General features: G+C 32.6%; 2 protein-coding genes and 1 pseudogene across 2 annotated transcripts in view; all 3 read right to left on the minus strand.

The window, feature by feature from the left end:
* Window positions 1-18,334, minus strand: part of LOC125809295 (photosystem II 10 kDa polypeptide, chloroplastic) — a 204,526-nt gene that overhangs the window by 34,415 nt on the left and 151,777 nt on the right. The gene's annotated exons all lie outside the window — the stretch shown is intronic.
* Window positions 3,977-5,658, minus strand: LOC125807316 (uncharacterized; annotated as a pseudogene).
* On the minus strand, window positions 10,003-14,209 carry LOC125808991 (receptor-like protein kinase BRI1-like 3). Its single transcript, XM_049488673.1, has 2 exons — window positions 14,050-14,209; window positions 10,003-13,955 (listed from the first exon to the last, which is right to left on the minus strand). Exon 2 carries the CDS (start codon window positions 13,785-13,787, stop codon window positions 10,209-10,211), a length of 3,579 nt encoding a protein of 1,192 aa, XP_049344630.1. The 5' UTR covers window positions 13,788-13,955; window positions 14,050-14,209; the 3' UTR covers window positions 10,003-10,208.

The following is an 18,334-nucleotide window of genomic DNA, read 5'->3' on the forward strand; positions in this document are numbered from 1 at the left end:
TATCAAAAAGAATATTGTCATTTTCTTCGTTGTTTATTTGTTTATTATGATGGTAGATTATCTATTACTTCTGATATGGGACGTAGTCCTAATGGTAATGATTATTTTACAATTACTGTCCATTGGATTGACCATGAATGGAACATGCAAAAACGAATATTAGGATATAAATATGTTGAAGAAACTAAAACCGGTGCTTATATAGCAACAAAAATAGGCCTTGTTTTACAATTTTATGGAATATGTGATAAAATAATGAGTGTCACTTTAGATAATGCTTCTAATAATTTGAAAGCAATTGATTATTTAAAATGTAGACTTTGTCCAATTGATAATGATTCTTTTCATATTAAGTGTGCCGCACATGTGTATTATTTGATAGTAAAAGATGGTGTTTCTCAATTTGGAATTTCTTGTGAAAAAATTAGACTTGCTTGTAATTGGATTTTTAAAGCTAAAATAAAAGCTAGAATTACAGAATTTAAAAATCGTTGTAAAGAATGTGGACTTGAATATAGAAAAGTTCCAAAAGAAGTATGCACTAGATGAAATTCTTTATTTGAAATGCTTCAAGTTGCTTATATTTATCAAGAGCCGGTACAATTAGTTTTTAATGCTCATAATGCGGACCCGAATTTGAGAATTGGCTATGAAGATTGGGAAAATACAAAAGAACTTATTGAATTTTTAAGTGTTTTTTATAAAGCAACAAATGCTGCTTCTGGTCAATATTATCCAACTATTTCTTCTGTTTTAGTAAATATTTGTGTTATTTCATCTGAATTTGCAAAATATAAAGGAAAAGATCGATTTGAAAATTCCCTTGCTTTTATGATTGAAAAATTCAAAAAATATTTTTTTCCTATTCCTCAAATCTATTTGACTGCTACTACTTTCAACCCAAATTACAAATTAAAAGGTGTTGAAAGAATGGTTGAAAAGATTTATGCAAATTTAGAAATTAGAGATGATGAAACTCCTAGTGTTGAAGATTGTAAAAGTAGCATATATATAAAAGCTAGAGAGATATATAATACATATAAATCTATGGAAAAAAATATTCCAATAGTTGAACCTCCATCTTGTAAACCTAGAAGCGATGATACGGATGATTGGATGGATGATTATCTTGAGCTTGAATCATCTACTAATAATGATTTTGATTTATATTTCAATCAGGCACGAGAAAAAATTAGGCATGAAGAAGGACAACTTCAAGCTCCAATATTAGTATGGTGGAAGAATCGTGAAAATCAATTTCCGACCCTTGCTAGGATTGTTCGAGATGTGCTAGCGATTCAAGCATCATCGGTCGCTTCGGAGCAAGCCTTTAGTGCGGCGAGATTTATGATTGGAGATCATCGATATTCATTAGCAAAAGATAGTTTGGAAATATCGGTGTTGTTTCGAGATTGGGTCAATGCCGAAAGAAGAAATACCGGACTACCACAATTAAATAGCCAAATAGAAGACGAAATAGATGAAATATTTGGTGATAATAGTGATGATGGTATGGAAGCAATGGAAGAAGAACGACAAATACAAGTTCCAAAAAATGTTTCTTTTGAAATGATACAAAAGTTATGAAAAGATTTTAAAAAGAGTTTCAATTGTTAGTACAATAATTAATATTCAATACCTAGATTATGTACTCTTTGTCTCTTTCTAATATTTGTATTGTACAATTTATTTATTTGAATAAATATACGGCTATTCGCCTTGATTTTCTTTTAAAATAGTCTCTTATATTTAATCCAAGTCATTTTAGAAATTTAATTTTCAACTATTTTAATATTAGTTTAAAGTTTAAACTTTAATATAAAATTGAATTTTAAGATTTAAACTTTAAATTCAATATAAACTTTAAACTTTAAACTTTAAAGTCAATTTTAAACTTTAAATTCAATATAAAGTTATAAACTTTAAAATTTAAATTTTAAAGTTTAAAGTTTAAACTTAAATTCAATTGAAACTTTAAAGTAACTTTAAAGTTTAAAGTTTTAAATTGAAGTTTTTTAATAATATAATTTTATTAATTAATAATATAATATTATATAATAATTAAAGTTAATAAAAAAATAAAAAAAAATTACCGGTACAAAATGATCCGGTACCGGTCCGGTCCAAACCGGTTCCAATCCGGTAACTAAGGGACCGGACGGAACCGTTGGAAATTTCCGGTAAAACCGGTTCCGGTAAGACCCGGTTCCGGTAACGAAATCCGGTAAGGAGGACCGGTTCCGGTAAAACCGGTCCTGTTGACCCGGTCCTGTCCGTTTGCCAGCCTTAGTGCCAACCAACAAGAGAAGTGCGTTCACCAAGAAATACTGAAGGTGGGAAAGATCAAGAATGAGGTGATGGATGTTGAAGACGGTAAAGGTCATCATCAAATATTCCTCGAAGCAATTTCCTGCCCTGCAAATCCTTCACATAACAAACATAAGGGTGAAATTCCATATAGACATTGTTATCACGAGTTAATTTAGCAACTAAGAATTTCTTTTGTATTTGACGGCTTAGCTCACACGTCTACTAATCAAAGAAGCTAAATAACTAGAAATCTATGTCGCTTGGACTCGCTCTTAAAAAATGTCGCCAAGTGCATGGTGGAAAGTAGTGCATTTTTGGGCATAGATTAGAATTGATTTCTGGTGTGAATTTGGATATGTTTCCTTGTTCTGCGTCCCATGCACGTTTTATGTTATACACTTATATTTCCTTAAAACTGCCAATTAACGAATTCAACTTTATATTATTTTTTGGCAAGACTTTTGTATACATATGGGAAGGTGATATTTGCTATATATGCAGTCCCGGGCTTAATGGCTATGCATGTTGTCGTTTTTATTCCCTTTTGACATGTTCAATAACCTTACGCTTGAACCTTGATGATTAGAATATAGAACTAGAGTCATAATACTATATATATGACTGTCATTTGTAAGATTTAAATATTTTCTTTTTGACATATATGACTGAAAGGAAAAGGGCAAACATATGTAATTGTTATGAATGCAAATGACTAAGAGGCCATTGCGTAGGATTGATCAAAGAGCTTAAGGGAGTGGTAGAGGTATATGGATTAACCTTATAGTGAGTTGAAGGTTGCTTGTACACATACAATGGAGGCCTTCCCAACATCTCTACTAGCATCCTGCTCTTCATCTTTCCCTTAATAAGTTATCAAATTTGGTGATTTTTTTTTATCTTCAATTGCTTTGGGAAGGATGAAATAAAATTAAGTGGATTTCACTCTTCTTATACTCATTCCTAATCCTCGTTGATCGTTTCCAATATTTGGCACTTCTCATACTTTTTTGAATTGGAAAACTAGAAAATTAGCAGCATATAAGTTGTGGATTGGTTTTATTTTGAAATTTTGATCCTTATTGTGATTAAATAATTTAAATCTTACTTGTAAGAAGTTATTCTCAAATCAGAATCCATAAATCCACGGGTTCTTAATTGAGCCTAAATGAATAAATAAGGAAGCACAATCAAATATGAATTTTTATTCATTTCATGTGATGAACTAATGGAAAAGATTACTTCATTACTACAAACTTTATAGATTTAAATAACGTGGAAAGTCGATCCAATAATCACATTGCATTCAGTGGGATCCGACTCCTCTCAATTTCTCTTCTCTCCATTTTCCCCAAGTTCTAGCTTGGATTGAAGACACATGTCATAGTTTAAAATTAATGATTGAGATCTAATTGATTAAAATAAAGTCCTAACCATAGTTATTTACTTCCATATATTTACTTCTTAAATATTTTTGCAATCCGACAATCCTAGATTTACATTATATTTTTCCTAAATATATTTAAAAGAATTTCTTTTCTTAATTACTTGAGTAATTTAAGTTAATCAACTTAACTATATATACATGATACATAATAGTTATTATGTTTGTTGATACATATGTTCATGATACATAATAGTTAGTTAATGACAAATTACAGACAATGTATCAGATACATACATATGCATTGACATTGACTTGTTGTCCACCCTCATTAACAGAAACATCAACATCAACATCAGCTACACCCCCCGCATCGTAAATGACTTGATGTCCACCCTCATTAATAGAAACACCAACATCATCCTCAGCTACACCCCCCCCCCCCCCACATCAGCAAAATCAATCCGTATTGGTGGAGATGCTTGTTTCTTAAACTGAAATGTGCTTGATTGAGGATCAACATTGATGTTTTCCTTGTGTCGAGATTACATCAACTGGGAGTGATTTTCCTTTATCAAGATTACTAGTTCCTCAAATTTCTTGTCAACCTGTGAAAAAAAAAACTACATTTAGAGTCAATATAAACTACATTTAGAGTAAAAAAAATCATAATAATTAACTTACGTAATTCTTCAAATGGTCTTTCAATTCTTCAATATCTGGAATTACATAGTTGACTTTTTGAGTAACTGTAGAATCATGTACATCAGTAGTCGGGGTCGGAAGCACATCTGGAATAGAAAATGACTGATTTAATGACTCATTTGATTGATCCGGTTGACTGGGTTCTGACACATTTGCTTTATGTGTATCCCCTTTCTTTCTTCTTTTTGGGGGTGGTGGGGATGATGTATCAGACACTCTATATGATCTCCTCAAGAACTGTTCGGGAGGTCTTGTGGAGAAATCATCAAAATCAGCTTTGTCATTCGGTTGTACTACCTTGCAATTTATGGCTGATAAGGGGGGTGAAGAAGGAGGAGCATGTTCAACTTCAGGTAAGTCAAAAGCTGCAAGTTCCTCCGTTGTTGGGACAATGTTTGAACATGCATTATGGAATAACAAAATAAATTAAATATTAAGGCACAAAATAATGTATCATAACATAAAAAATAATTAAGACACAAAATAATGTATCATAACACAGAAAATAATGATATTAAAAAGATAAACTTGCAACCTTTAATTTTTACAATATAAAAAAAGATTCAATGTTACCTCTTGAAAAATGCTAGACATAAACATTTCAAATTTTGCCTTATCAGCCACAACCTTCCAATTGCACATTCTTGGGATGACATCCCGTTCTTTGACAACAATTTCAGGATTTAATTGGGATGCACATTCGTATATCCATACGTTAAGTGCATAAGACATTCCATATAACTGATATAACTGTTTGCTAAGATTGAAATCTTGTCTAAGTGAAATGATGAGCTTTGAGAATGAAATTTGTCCCCAGGATAATCTCGATATCTACCATCTTCAACCATTAGAAAATCGACAATAGATATAAATGTATCACCAGTTTGAGCCAAAACGAATGTATGAATAAAGTACAATATAGACATTTGGAGTGCATTCTGATTGTTCTCCCAGTTGCCCATCTTAAATCGTTGGACTAGATGATTCTTGCTTACACTATTCACTGCACCGAGAAAATACTTTTGGAATAGCATACATGGAGTTGATTCTGGGTATTCAAAATCTTTGGTATTGCCTTTAACTTAAGACCAGTTATTATTGCAAATTCATTTATACCAAATCTCAAGATACCCCCAGTTGCATGTCTAATATGCAACACATTAGTTGCCTTATTCCAATTCTAACAACATGAAACACTTAGTGATTTGACCTTGAAAATTACATTTAGGAATATCTAAAAAGGGTCCAAATATTGTAGCCCTAAATAGTTGAATTACATGCTCCCCTATAGACTTTTGAAAATCCTCCAAAAAATTGTTGTTAAAATGGACACCAAACCTTATGACATGTGTTGGTATCTTTTTTATCTTGTACTTGAGTGGCTGCAAAATTAAAAGAAAAAACATACAATTTGTAATGATATTCATGATACATAAATAAAACACCAAATCACACTACACAACAATTAATGATACATAACACAGAAAATCTGATACACAAATAACTTAAATGATACCAAATTTCAACTGTCTGATACATGAATGTTAGTAGAACTTATTACAAAACATGATACATTATACAGAATGTGTCACTGTCTGATACATCAACTATTTTTTTGTTAAATTTGAAAAAAAATCTTTTTCATGATATATTCTTTTTAGATAAACATATAAAACAAGGGTTTTATAAGTGTAGACTAAATCTAAAATCGATATGTATCAAACTAAGATAGTATTTTTGCATGTATCAGTTTTTAACCCCATTTTACTAAATACTATAACACATTTACTTCATGTATCATTCAATTTCAGTTTAAGATATCAAACGCAATATAAAACTCAGACAATTTTAATGAAGATTAAAAACACATACCCTAAGCAATGTGGGTCTGAAAATAATGGGTGCTGCTTTTCTTCCCTTTTTTTTTTTTTTTTTTTTTGGGGGGGGGGGGGGGGGTTTGCAACCTTTGGTTTAGAGGATTCTGGAACATCTTTGTTTGGCTCCTTCCTCAAGTTCAAAAGGTCATGCAATTTTTTCTTTCTATTTTTTGCCCAACCTTCGTCATCAGAATCGTATATTTTCCGATTTGTATCTGGATCCATGTGTATCAGACAGAAAACGATGAATCAAAATAAAGATCGAAGTAAAAAAATGACAAACTTTGGGAGAGAGGACGGAGAAGACGATGTATCAATAAGAAAGAACTGAAACAAAAATCGACTAAAGTATCAGACAAATTTGTGAGAGAAAATGTAAAATTCAAAAGTGAAGACTGATGTTTGAAATTTGTTTGATTGAGAGAGAAAAATTTTAAAAATCAATTTGGGATAATGATTTGTAACTGAAAAGATAATTGAGTGAAATTAGGGAGAAAAAGAAGGAGTGACATAGGGAGTGGTGAAACGTGGGGGGAGGAAAGAGGGAGTTATGTATCTGCTAGATTTCAATTACAAGTTAAATAAGGAATTTAAGTAATTTTTAAAAAAAGTAAGAAAAAGTAGACAATAAGAAACTTAAAATTATGTATTTAAATTATTTTTCCTTATTTTTATTTATTTTTTGGTGAAAAGAAGAATTTGAAGTTTCACATTTTTCTAGTGGGCCAGCTTATTAAGGTTAGCAAGCCCAAACTATTTATCGAATGTTTGTATAAGCCCAATTTTTAATGGGCTTGAATTACCAAAATGATATCTAAAACTTTGGGTTGGTATTGCAGAAAAATAATACTATAAAGGGTGTTCTCGAATTTATGGTCCCATTTAACAAAGTCTTTAAAATATGGCGCGTGTTGCCTATCAGACATAAGTTTTAGTTGTTATGTGAGTGAGTATAAATTAATTTTACTTATGACGTAAGAGTTTGAGGGATTTCAAAAAGCTACTAACGATTGATGGAGATGATGTATGTTGTTTATCGGGTATGAGTTTTAGTTATATTGACTTGTGAACAATTTAGCAACACAAATAACTGGCTAATTAAATAGGTTCATTGTATTGAAATGTTTCAAACTTCTATCTCACGGGAAAATTAATTTATGCGGACGAGTCAAAAGATCAAGATCATCTGTTATAGATATCATTTTCGCAGATCAACCTAAAAAGATACAATTTAAATCTATTTTTTTATTTTATCTCACTCTCAATTCAATTTTTTTGTTACTTCAATTGAGAAATTTGTGTTAAATGTTATAAGTGAAATTTGACGATCAACTTAGATGACAAGATATTGTTATCATTCCATCAATTAACGTAAAAGTAAGATAAAGGTATAGTTGATATGGCAAATCAAACCTTTTTATCACTGTTTTTAGGACAAAATAGAATGGATTACACCACTATTGAACTTTAGTGTCAATTAGCTAATGATCACCATCTATGAAACCCCTTTTAGGACCACCAATTGGCAATTGCAATGATACTCATGTGTCATTATAACTTTGATCAATTTTCCCCAACATTTTCTCCTCCAAATCTCTTCAAATTTCTTAGCTTGTTTCTTTAGTGTTAGAAATTGGGGCCTAGCCATGTGATATTGTGATTACTTTAATGTGGTCGGTTAAATTCATCATGGATCAACAAGTTACATGGTTGTTAGCTTATCACAATTTTTTTTAATCTTGATTTGAATTAGTAATTTGAGCAAGCTCACAGAGATGGAGTTATATGTATATTCAATTTATTTTTCATTCTTATCTTGTCAATATGATAATATGAAATGATCTTAAATGAAGAAGCGTAGAATCATATATTCAACCCTAATTTATTTGAGATCAAGACCGTAGAAATTCTTTTGAGAAGAGAGGTGGACCTAAATAAAGAGATGAAAAATAAAGGAAGAGGCAAACCTTTAATGTGATTTGACCTTTGCTCTATTTTGATACAATGTGATTATGTGAAATTGCAACACATAGACTTGAATTTAGATATTAATATTTTTACTTCTTTACAAATTACTTTAAAGTTTCATCAACTTGGGATGGTGAATCCCGTTAGATCTAAGTTGTCGACAAAATAAAATAGAAAAAGATGTAAAATTCTATACTTTCTTATTTGAAAATATTTATTAGAAAAATCTCAAAAGATATACAAGTGAATCTCTCATCGATGAATATATTTACGTAACTTTATGAGAGGCTTTTTAGGAAATAATGTCATCCAACATGAATTTATTATATTAAAATTATCCCATAATATCCATTTTAGAAATGTCATATGCCAAAATCATGGAACTACCTTCCTCTAAAGTCAAATAAGCTACAAAAGCCTAGTAAAGTCAATAACTTACTCCTAATGATAACCCATCCACAGTATTGAATGGGATAGCTTCTATACCTGCCTAATTAAATTTTAAAAAAGTAATATATTTCGTATAATTTTAAATATAAATTTCTAGTTAGGATTAAAATTATTGAGTTCTGATAAATCTGTAGATATGCTTGTAGTTATATCCTTAATAACAAGACGGTTGTAAATGGTAGTGCGAATTCCCAAATTGAAATTTATAAGTTTTTAGTGCATTTTGCAACACATATTCAAACTAAAGTTATTGAATTTTGTTGAATCTATACAAATAACTGTGTATCTGCCTCTTGGTTATGAATGTCTTTTGATTGATTCTAGATAAAGAATCATGTGACTATAAACAAACAAAAAATGGAATAAAAATGTTGATCATAACCACGATTGACGGCGTTTTTATGACTTTATTTGTTAGTATGATTAAACAAAAAGGATAATCAATTTGATGAGTTGTAAAAAGCAGTTTATCCAAAGTTGTCCAAATAAGAACAAAAAAAAAAGCATAATCACTAGTCTTTTTACAAAACCAAAAGTCATTTTCTTGAAGTTTAAGGAAGTAATAGTAGAAAAAGAAACTATTTTGACAATTTACAATTTTAATACAATCAAATTTCTCTATAACAACATCGTTTGTAGACAAACATATTATTTAACATATCATGAAAAGTCGATTCCAAAGAAAATTTGGTTGTTATAGTGAATGTTATTACAGAGAATAAGAAAAAGGGCAGTCGGTGCATGGTCGGACCACTAGGATCTATTGTGCATAGCCTTACCTTGAATTTTTGAAAAAGGCTATTTCCACAGCTCTAACCAGTGACCTCTTCGTCACGACAATAACTTTACTAATTACGACTGAGGATGATTGTTATATATAGACAAGTTGCCTTTAGTTTGCATTATGGTAGACATCTAAAAGGGATTCTTGGTTTGTTGGTTGTTATATCTGTATGCTGTTTTTTTTCCCCAACAGAAAACAAAAATATTGCTTTAGCTATAGGTTAAACATTAGATGAGTAGCTTAAAAGGTTCAAAATCTGAGCTTTAGCTACATATCAGTTGGTTACAAGTTACGACTATGTTGCTCTGATCCTCCAAAAATGTTGTCGTACTCGTGTTGGATCCTCCAAAAGATGAGCATTTTTTGGAGTATCCAAAACAATAGCCTGCACGATTTTTGGAGGTTCCGAGCAACATAGTGTTAATGCAGACAAAATAGCAATGTCAAATTTTAATGATATATCAATGTACTATAAGCAAAACTTTGCCATGGAAAACAGAACAGATAAAGGGAAATTCATTGGAACATTCATCTAAAAACATCTTCACATCTCCCATTCATCGTCGTGTTCTAATATTTACACAGTAGGCAAAATCTGAAGTATAAACTCTTATCAATCTCAATGGTGAAGAACCATTAAAGATAAAAGTTTTTACTACTATCCATGAGGCAATCCAAAAAAAGCGAAAAAAAGAACAGAATTCTAACCACAAAAAGATCAAATATCATTGATTTACGGTTCCCTTTCTTGCGATTCCTCGAGTATAGAACCTTTCACTGAAATGCCATCAAGAATATCGCTTTCTGAATCAGTTTGTAGTTCTTTAAACTTGGTCATCACTTGTATCATTGTTGGCCTTTTGTAAGATTTCTCATCAAGGCATTCAAATGCAACTTTCAAGTAATGATAGAGTTCAGCATCACCAGATAGATTTGTTATTAGCTCAGGATCAAGAATCTCGTGACTTCGTTTCTCATTATGAAGTTGCTTTGCCCATCCAACAAGATTGTTATCATCACCGAATACACGGGGATCTATTGGCCGTTTCCCTGAAAGAAGCTCCAACAGTATGACACCATAACTGTACACGTCCCCTTTTGCGGTGCACCTGAAACTTTGGTAGTACTCTGGAGGAACATAACCTGGAGTACCAGCAAGTGTACTCACACTTAAATGAGTATCCAGAGCATTTACCAGCCTTGCCATTCCAAAATCAGAAACTCGTGCCTCAACGTTTTCGTCTAAAAGTACATTACTGGACTTCATATCGCGATGAATTATGTGTGGTATGCAGCTGTGGTGAAGAAATGCTAATCCTCTTGCTGATCCTATCGCGATTTTCTTTCTAGCTGGCCAATCAAGAGACATCCCTCCTTTCCTGCCATCATGAAGAACAGATTCAAGACTTCCCCATTTCATGTATTCGTATACGAGAAGCCTTTCCTCCCCAATCTTGCAATATCCCAACAAAGGGACAAGGTTTCTATGTTTGATTTTTCCAATAGTCTCCATTTCAGCCATGAATTCTCTGTCTCCTTGACCTGTTACGTGCACGAGCTTCTTGATTGCAACAGTACTGCCATCTCTCAGCTGAGCCTTGTAGACTTCACCAAAACCTCCAGAGCCAATCATGCTTTCAGAGCTGAACCCGTTGGTCGCTTCTATAAGATGACCAAAGGTCAGCTTCCTCAATGGTTTTTCAAATGTTGCCACATTAATGCTTAGAGGCTCGGGAACGGTTGATAGTTTCCAGCTGCTACTGCCAGAAGTTGGAAGGCTATCAATGTATTTATCTCTCTTCTCCTCCTCATTCTGAGTCATTTTAATCTTATAAAGGGCAATAACAAGTAGTATAATACATACAAAAGAGACCATAATACCAACCACCATTCCTATAGTTGTAGGCTTCTTATTCCCATGATGGTAAATACTCGATGAATGGTGTCCATTGCCCGAGCCACAAGGAGGAAGGGGGACGCCACAAAGGCCTGAATTGTTTTCGTATCTTGAAGCTGGAAATGTAGTCAGCTGTCCACCAGAAGGAATCGTTCCCGATAAGTTGTTGTTTGAAACATCAAGATCACTAAGAAATGAAAGGCCTCCTAACGAGGGTGGAATGAATCCCTGTAGGCTGTTATGTGATAGATCAAGAACTCCAACTATCTTTAGACCTCCAAAGTTGAATGGAATGGTTCCGGTAAAATTGTTGTGTCCCAAATTCAGAACTTGAAGGAAGCTCAATGAACCTAAATTATCAGGAATGGTTCCTGAAAAAGAATTGTAGGAAAGATCAAGGTAAATCATGCTTCCATTGCTCGTGAAGGTGTACATCGTCCTGCCAGAGTAGATCCTAGTTGATGGACAGAAGTGAACCATAGGTAAAATCGCAAGCCTCTCTTCACGGATACCCTCGAACTCAACCAGTCCACCAGCACCCCTGCATTCAGTTCCACCCTCATTTCTCACAAAAGCAAACTGTTTTCCAGAAGCCATTCCCGGATTAACATGGCCAGCTTGATCAGCAAGCTCAAGAGGGATTGAACCTGTTAGAGCATTGCTATTCAAATCTAGCCATATCAAGTTCCTGCACGAACCTAATTCCCGAGGGATCGGTCCAGTAAGTGAGTTATTACCTAACTGAAGGATAGCAAGATTTGCAAGATTCCCAATTCCTTGTGGTATCTCTCCAGACAGTCGATTGCTAGACAACGAAACCCAAACCAAGTTGGTACAATTGGAAATGGACTGTGGAAGTGCCCCTGAGATGAAATTGTTATTGAGAATGAGTGTTTGAAGGTTTCCTCCATTGATGCAAATGCCCTCAGGAATTTCACCTGTGAGATTATTAGCCCACATTACCAATTCTGAAAGATTTGGAAGGGTCCAAATCTCCAATGGGATCGAACCAGTCAGGTAATTGAAGCTGAGATCAATCTTCCTGAGGTTCCTACAATGTCCAAGCTGTTTAGGCACAGTTCCAGTAAGATAATTACTGGCAAACAACATCATCTCCAGTGGAAAGCCTGAGGCTGCTAAACACAACTCAAAAGGTACATTCCCAATAAACACGTTGGAACTAAGGTCGAGTACCTGAAGTTTTGTACAGTTCACCAAAGACCTTGGTACATGACCAGTTATGTTATTGAATGGCAAGTAAAGATACCTAAGATTTGTCAATGAACTGATAACAGTATTCAAGAAATCACCCGATAGCTCATTGTTACCAAGATTGAGACTGAAAAGTGAGGAGCACAATTGAAAAGTTGAAGGAAGTTCACCAGTCAGCCGGTTTCCAGAAAGATCAAGCTCCTCAAGTGTGCTGCAACTCTGCCCCAATTCTGATGGAATTTTATCAAAAAACTGATTGTGGGCTAGCACCAATCGCTTCAAGCTCTTCAACTTCACCAATAACTCGCTAGGAATCTCCATTCGGATCGAATTATGGGCAATGTTCAGTGTATTGAGGCTCTGGCAATTTGCCAAAGAGGGCGGAAACTCAACTGAGGTAAGGTTGTTGAAAGACAAATTTAGGACAGTGAGATTTTGACAAGTCCCAAAATCAAGATCATTGAGTTCTCCAGTTAAGTTATTACGCGAAAGATCAAGAACAGATAGACTCTTGCAAGAAGAAATGGAGCTTTTTAGCTTGCCAGCAAGCTTATTTGAGGAGAAATTAAGGAGATTCAAATTCTGGCAATTGGACAGTGCATAACTTAAAATGCCAAAATCTGAAATGGTGTTACTTGATAAGTCAAGCTGCAATAGTGAAGGTCCAAACTTTAGAACAACCCCTTTAATTGAATTCCCAGAGACATTTAGGTACTTAATTTTATCACAAGACTTCAACAAAGGCTCTAAAACAAGAACCTCAGAGAAATTATTAGCTGATAAATCAAGAAACTCAAAGCTACAGGAACTAGCTATTGAGGAAAGATTACCATAGAAATGGTTGCCTTTGAAATTAACTCTGAGCAAAGAAGGCAAGGCCATGAGATCAGTGAGGTGAAGTAGACCACTGAGCCCAACACTAGACAGATTAAGCTCAACAACTTGACCATTTGAACATGAAATCCCATTCCAAGTGCAAGGACTTGAAGAAGATGAAGTCCATTCATTCAAGAATCCATTTGGATCAGATTCAACAGAGGACTTCTTGAAGGCTAATAACCTCCCTACTTGATCATTTTCAGCTAGCTTTCTTGCATTTGACACCACCACAAAAAAACTACAACTCAGAAGTATTATCATAAAGACAACATTTTTCAACACCCCATTTAGTGAAAAATATTCTTGGCATCTTTTATGACTCATATTGCTGTAAAAAACACCACTAACTGCATAAAAATCAATTCTTTAGAATCTTTAATAGCTCATCTTGCTGAAAACAAACACCACCACCAACCAACTGCATAAAAATCAATTCTTTCAACTATTTAAGAACACTCCTCCATCCTACAATCTTCAAATCTTCAAGAAAACCTGTCCATTAATGATGAAAAACCAAACAGAGTGAATAAAAGAGCTCCAGATATGGTGGAAAATGAAGAAATGAATGAAAAGACAAAAACTTTACCAGATTCTTGATGGGTATTTTCAAGTCACAATCTTGAGTTTGTTAAAAAGAGAGGATTTTTGGTATGACAGCTGCTGCAGGTGTTTTGATTGTACAAACAACAGTACCCCAGTAGTGAAGAAGAGGTTTCTTGATGTGGGGTGGGCTGGGTTGGTGGGGGGGTAAGGGGCAGAGTACGATGTTCAGACACAATTGTCGGCTGGTCACAGGAAGTTCATGAAAAAACGTGTTTACTAAAACATAAACATCAATACAAGGTACAACAAAGTTTCTGCAAAACTCAACTAAGTAAAAATTATTGAAAGAATGTTTTAAAAGTAGAAAGAAAATGAAGGGGAAATTGGTAAAGATGAATGAATAGAATTAGCACTTTTTTTGTGTGGAGTTTGCTATTTCTCTTTGCTTTATTTTTTAACATTCAACAAGAGGCACCTCATGACTCTCTATAGTCTATTTTAATTTATTTTTTGATAAGAAATATGCTGCTTTTTTCTCATATTTGGGTCCAGTCAAACTTGGGATTTGATTCTTTTTCTTCTTCTTTAGCTTAATCACTTTAATTAGGGTGTGGTGGACCCCACCTTAGCTTTTGGTAGGGTGGACACAAAAGACAAATATTGGTTAAGTGTTCACATTGGTTGAAGACAATGAATTTTGATCTTAACTTAATTTGAGAAATTAGCTTATGAAGCGAGGATTGATCAAGATGGTAAAATAAGTTTAATTATACAACCTCATATCAGCATAGGACTTTCATTGTCCATTAGTCCTTGCATGTGCATATCTATCAACTGAAGCATGTATAACATAAAATAGAATTTCAACATTAAATAAATTAAAAAATGGAATGAGTTTAGATATGATGTTGCGATAAAACAAAATTTTGGAACTAACTCAAAATCAAAAGTTAACTTTATGAGGTGATCATATTGCTCATGAAAACTACGCATGGAATTTAATTGTGCCATCCCACGCCAATGTGAAACGTCCATAATATGTTAATAAAAAAATAAGTTTGCGTGCTATATTACTGGAGTCAAACGAATTTATGTTATTTTATTTTCAGTAATTTGTGTCGTATTATATTGGAGTCAAAGGTATTTATGTTGTTTTGTTTCTACTGTCGAGCGGTTAAATTATTGTGTTTTGTTGTTCACGCTTTAAAGGTTTAGCTATTAACGTGTAAGTGTCATTGAAGGAAATTAAATTATTGTTTCCTCAACAAATTTTGGACAATTCTAATCACGTGAACTAACTTTTAAGGTCGATTTAAGTCTATTATCCATTTTCTTTAACATATATGATCATTTACCTTTTATTCAAATTTTATATTAAAACATTTCTGGAGGACATGTTTATATTAAACTAGTTATTGGGCACGTGTTTGACACGTGTACTGCTCAAGATTACACAAGGAATTTAATTGCATCATCCCACAGCAATGTGAAACGTCCATAATATGTTGATAAAAAAATAAGTTTGCGTGCTATATTACTGGAGTCAAACGAATTTATGTTATTTTGTTTTCAGTAATTTGTGTCGTATTATATTGGAGTCAAAGATATTTATGTTGTTTTGTTTCTACTGTCGGAAGGTCAAATTATCGTGTTTTATTATTCACGCGTTAAAGGTTTAGCTATAAACGTGTAAGAGTCATTGGAGGAAAATAAAGTATTGTTTCCTCAACTAATTTGGACAATTCTAATCACATTAACTAATTTTTAAAGTCGATTTAAGTCTATTATCCATTTTCCTTAACATATATGATCATTTACCTTTTATTCATATTTTATATTAAAACATTTTTGGAGAACATATTTATATTAAATTAGTTGTTGGGCACACGTGTACTGCTCAAGATTACACAAGAAATTTAATTGCACTATCCCACACCAATGTGAAATGTCCACAATATGTTGATAAAAAGCAGTTTGCATACTATATTACTGAAGTCAAACGAATTTACAATGTTTTGTTTCCAACAATTTGTGTCGTATATTACTGGAGTCAGACGTATTTATGTTGTTTTGTTTCTACTGTCGGATGGTCAAATTATCATGTTTTATTATTCACGCTTTAAAGGTTTAGCTATAAACGTGTAAGAGTCATTGGAGGAAAATAAAGTATTGTTTCCTCAACTATTTTTGGACAACTCTAATCACGTGAACTAACTTTTAAGGTCGATTTAAGTCTACTATCCATTTTTTTAACATATATGATAATTTACCTTTCAAATTTTATATTAAAACATTTTTGGAGAACATGTTTATATTAAACTAGTTGGTGGGCATGTGCTTGACACGTGTACTGCTCAAGATTACGCAAGGAATTTAATAGCAACATCCCACATCAATGTGAAACGTTCGCAATATGTTGATAAAAAGTAGTTTGCGTGTTATATTATTGGAGTCAAACGAATTTATGTTGTTTTGTTTTCAGCAATTTACGTCGTATATTATTGGAGTCAGACGTATTTATGTTGTTTTGTTTCTACTGTCGAGGAATCAAATTATTGTGTTTTATTCTTCACGGTTTAAAGGTTTATCTATAAACATGTAAGTGTCATTGAAGGAAAATAAAGTATTGTTTCCTCAACTAATTTTGGACAATTCTAATCACATTAACTAACTTTTAAGGTCGATTTAATTCTATTATTCATTTTATTTAACATATATGATCATTTACCTTTTATTCAAATTTTATATTAAAACATTTTTGGAGAACATGTTTATATTAAACTAATTGTTGGGCACGTGCTTGACACGTGTACTGCTCAAGATTACGCAAGGAATTTAATTGCACCATTCCACATCAATGTGAAACGTCCACAATATGTTGATAAAAAGTAGTTTGTATGTTATACTACTAGAGTCAAACGAATTTATGTTGTTTTGATTTCAGCAATTTACGTCGTATATTACTGAAGCCAGACGTATTTATGTTATTTTCTTTCTATTGTAGGGTGGTGAGGTGGTCAAATTATCGTGTTCTATTGTTCACGCTTTATAGGTTTAGTTATAAACGTGTAAGTGCCATTGAAAGAAAATAAATTATTGTTTCCTCAACTAATTTTGGACAATTCTAATCACATGAACTAACTTTTACGGTTGATTTAAGTCTATTATCCATTTTCTTTAACATATATGATCATATATCTTTTATTCAAATTTTATATTAAAATATTTTTGGAGAGCATGTTTATATTAAACTAGTTTATGGGCACGTGCTTGACACGTGTATTGCTCAAAATTACGCAAGGAAATTAATTGCACCATCCCACACCAATGTGAAACGTCCACAAGATGTTGATAAAAAGCAATTTGCATGCTATATTACTGGAGTCAAACGAATTTATGATGTTTAGTTTCTAGCAATTTGCGTTGTATATTACTAGAGTCAGATGTATTTATATTGTTTTGTTTCTACTGTTAGACGGTCAAATTATCGTGTTTTATTGTTCACGCTTTAATGATTTAGCTATAAACGTGTAAGAGTCATTGGAGGAAAATAAAGTATTGTTTCCTCAACAAATTTTGGACAATTCTAATCACGTGAACTAACTTTAAGGTCGATTGAAGTCTATTATCCATTTTCTTAACATATATGATCATTTACCTTTTATTCAAATTTTATATTATAACATTTTTGGAAAACGTGTTTATATTAAACTATTTTCTGAGCACGTGCTTGATACGTGTATTCTTATTAATCAATATGAATTTTTTAAATATAAATAATTTATTTGATAAAAACAGTTTGCATAGTATTTACGGGAGTCAGATGCATTTATGTTTGTTTTATTTCTAACGTTAGACGGTCAAGTTATCGTGTTTTGTTGTTCACCCTTTAAAGGTTCAACCGTAAATGTGTAAATGTTGTTGAAGGAAAATGAATTACTGTTTTCTGAACTGATTTTGGACAATTCTAATCACACAAAAAAAAAGAATGACATATTTATATATTTAATAATAATTTAACTTTAAAATATATATTTTATCCTTAATGAAATGATTCAAAATTATAAGTTCTATTATCTATGAAATTTTTATTTTATATATTTATTTCAAATTAGTCTTTCATACAATACTAATTTTAATTAATTAAGAATCATCCACCTTTGGATGAACGTGTGGGAGTTGGTTGCGGGGTAGCTACGTCTGTGAATAATTTTGTATTAATAATTAAAGGGAGCATTTTCAATGCAAAGAAAAATATATATGGAATAAGTATACATGTGTTTTCTTATTTTTGTTTAGTTAATTTCATAGTTTGGTGTGTGGTTGTT

The sequence above is a fragment of the Solanum verrucosum genome, unplaced genomic scaffold (genome assembly GCF_900185275.1).
Source record: "Solanum verrucosum unplaced genomic scaffold, falcon-dt-bn FXZP01000277.1, whole genome shotgun sequence".
In the NCBI taxonomy this organism is placed as follows: domain Eukaryota; kingdom Viridiplantae; phylum Streptophyta; class Magnoliopsida; order Solanales; family Solanaceae; genus Solanum; species Solanum verrucosum.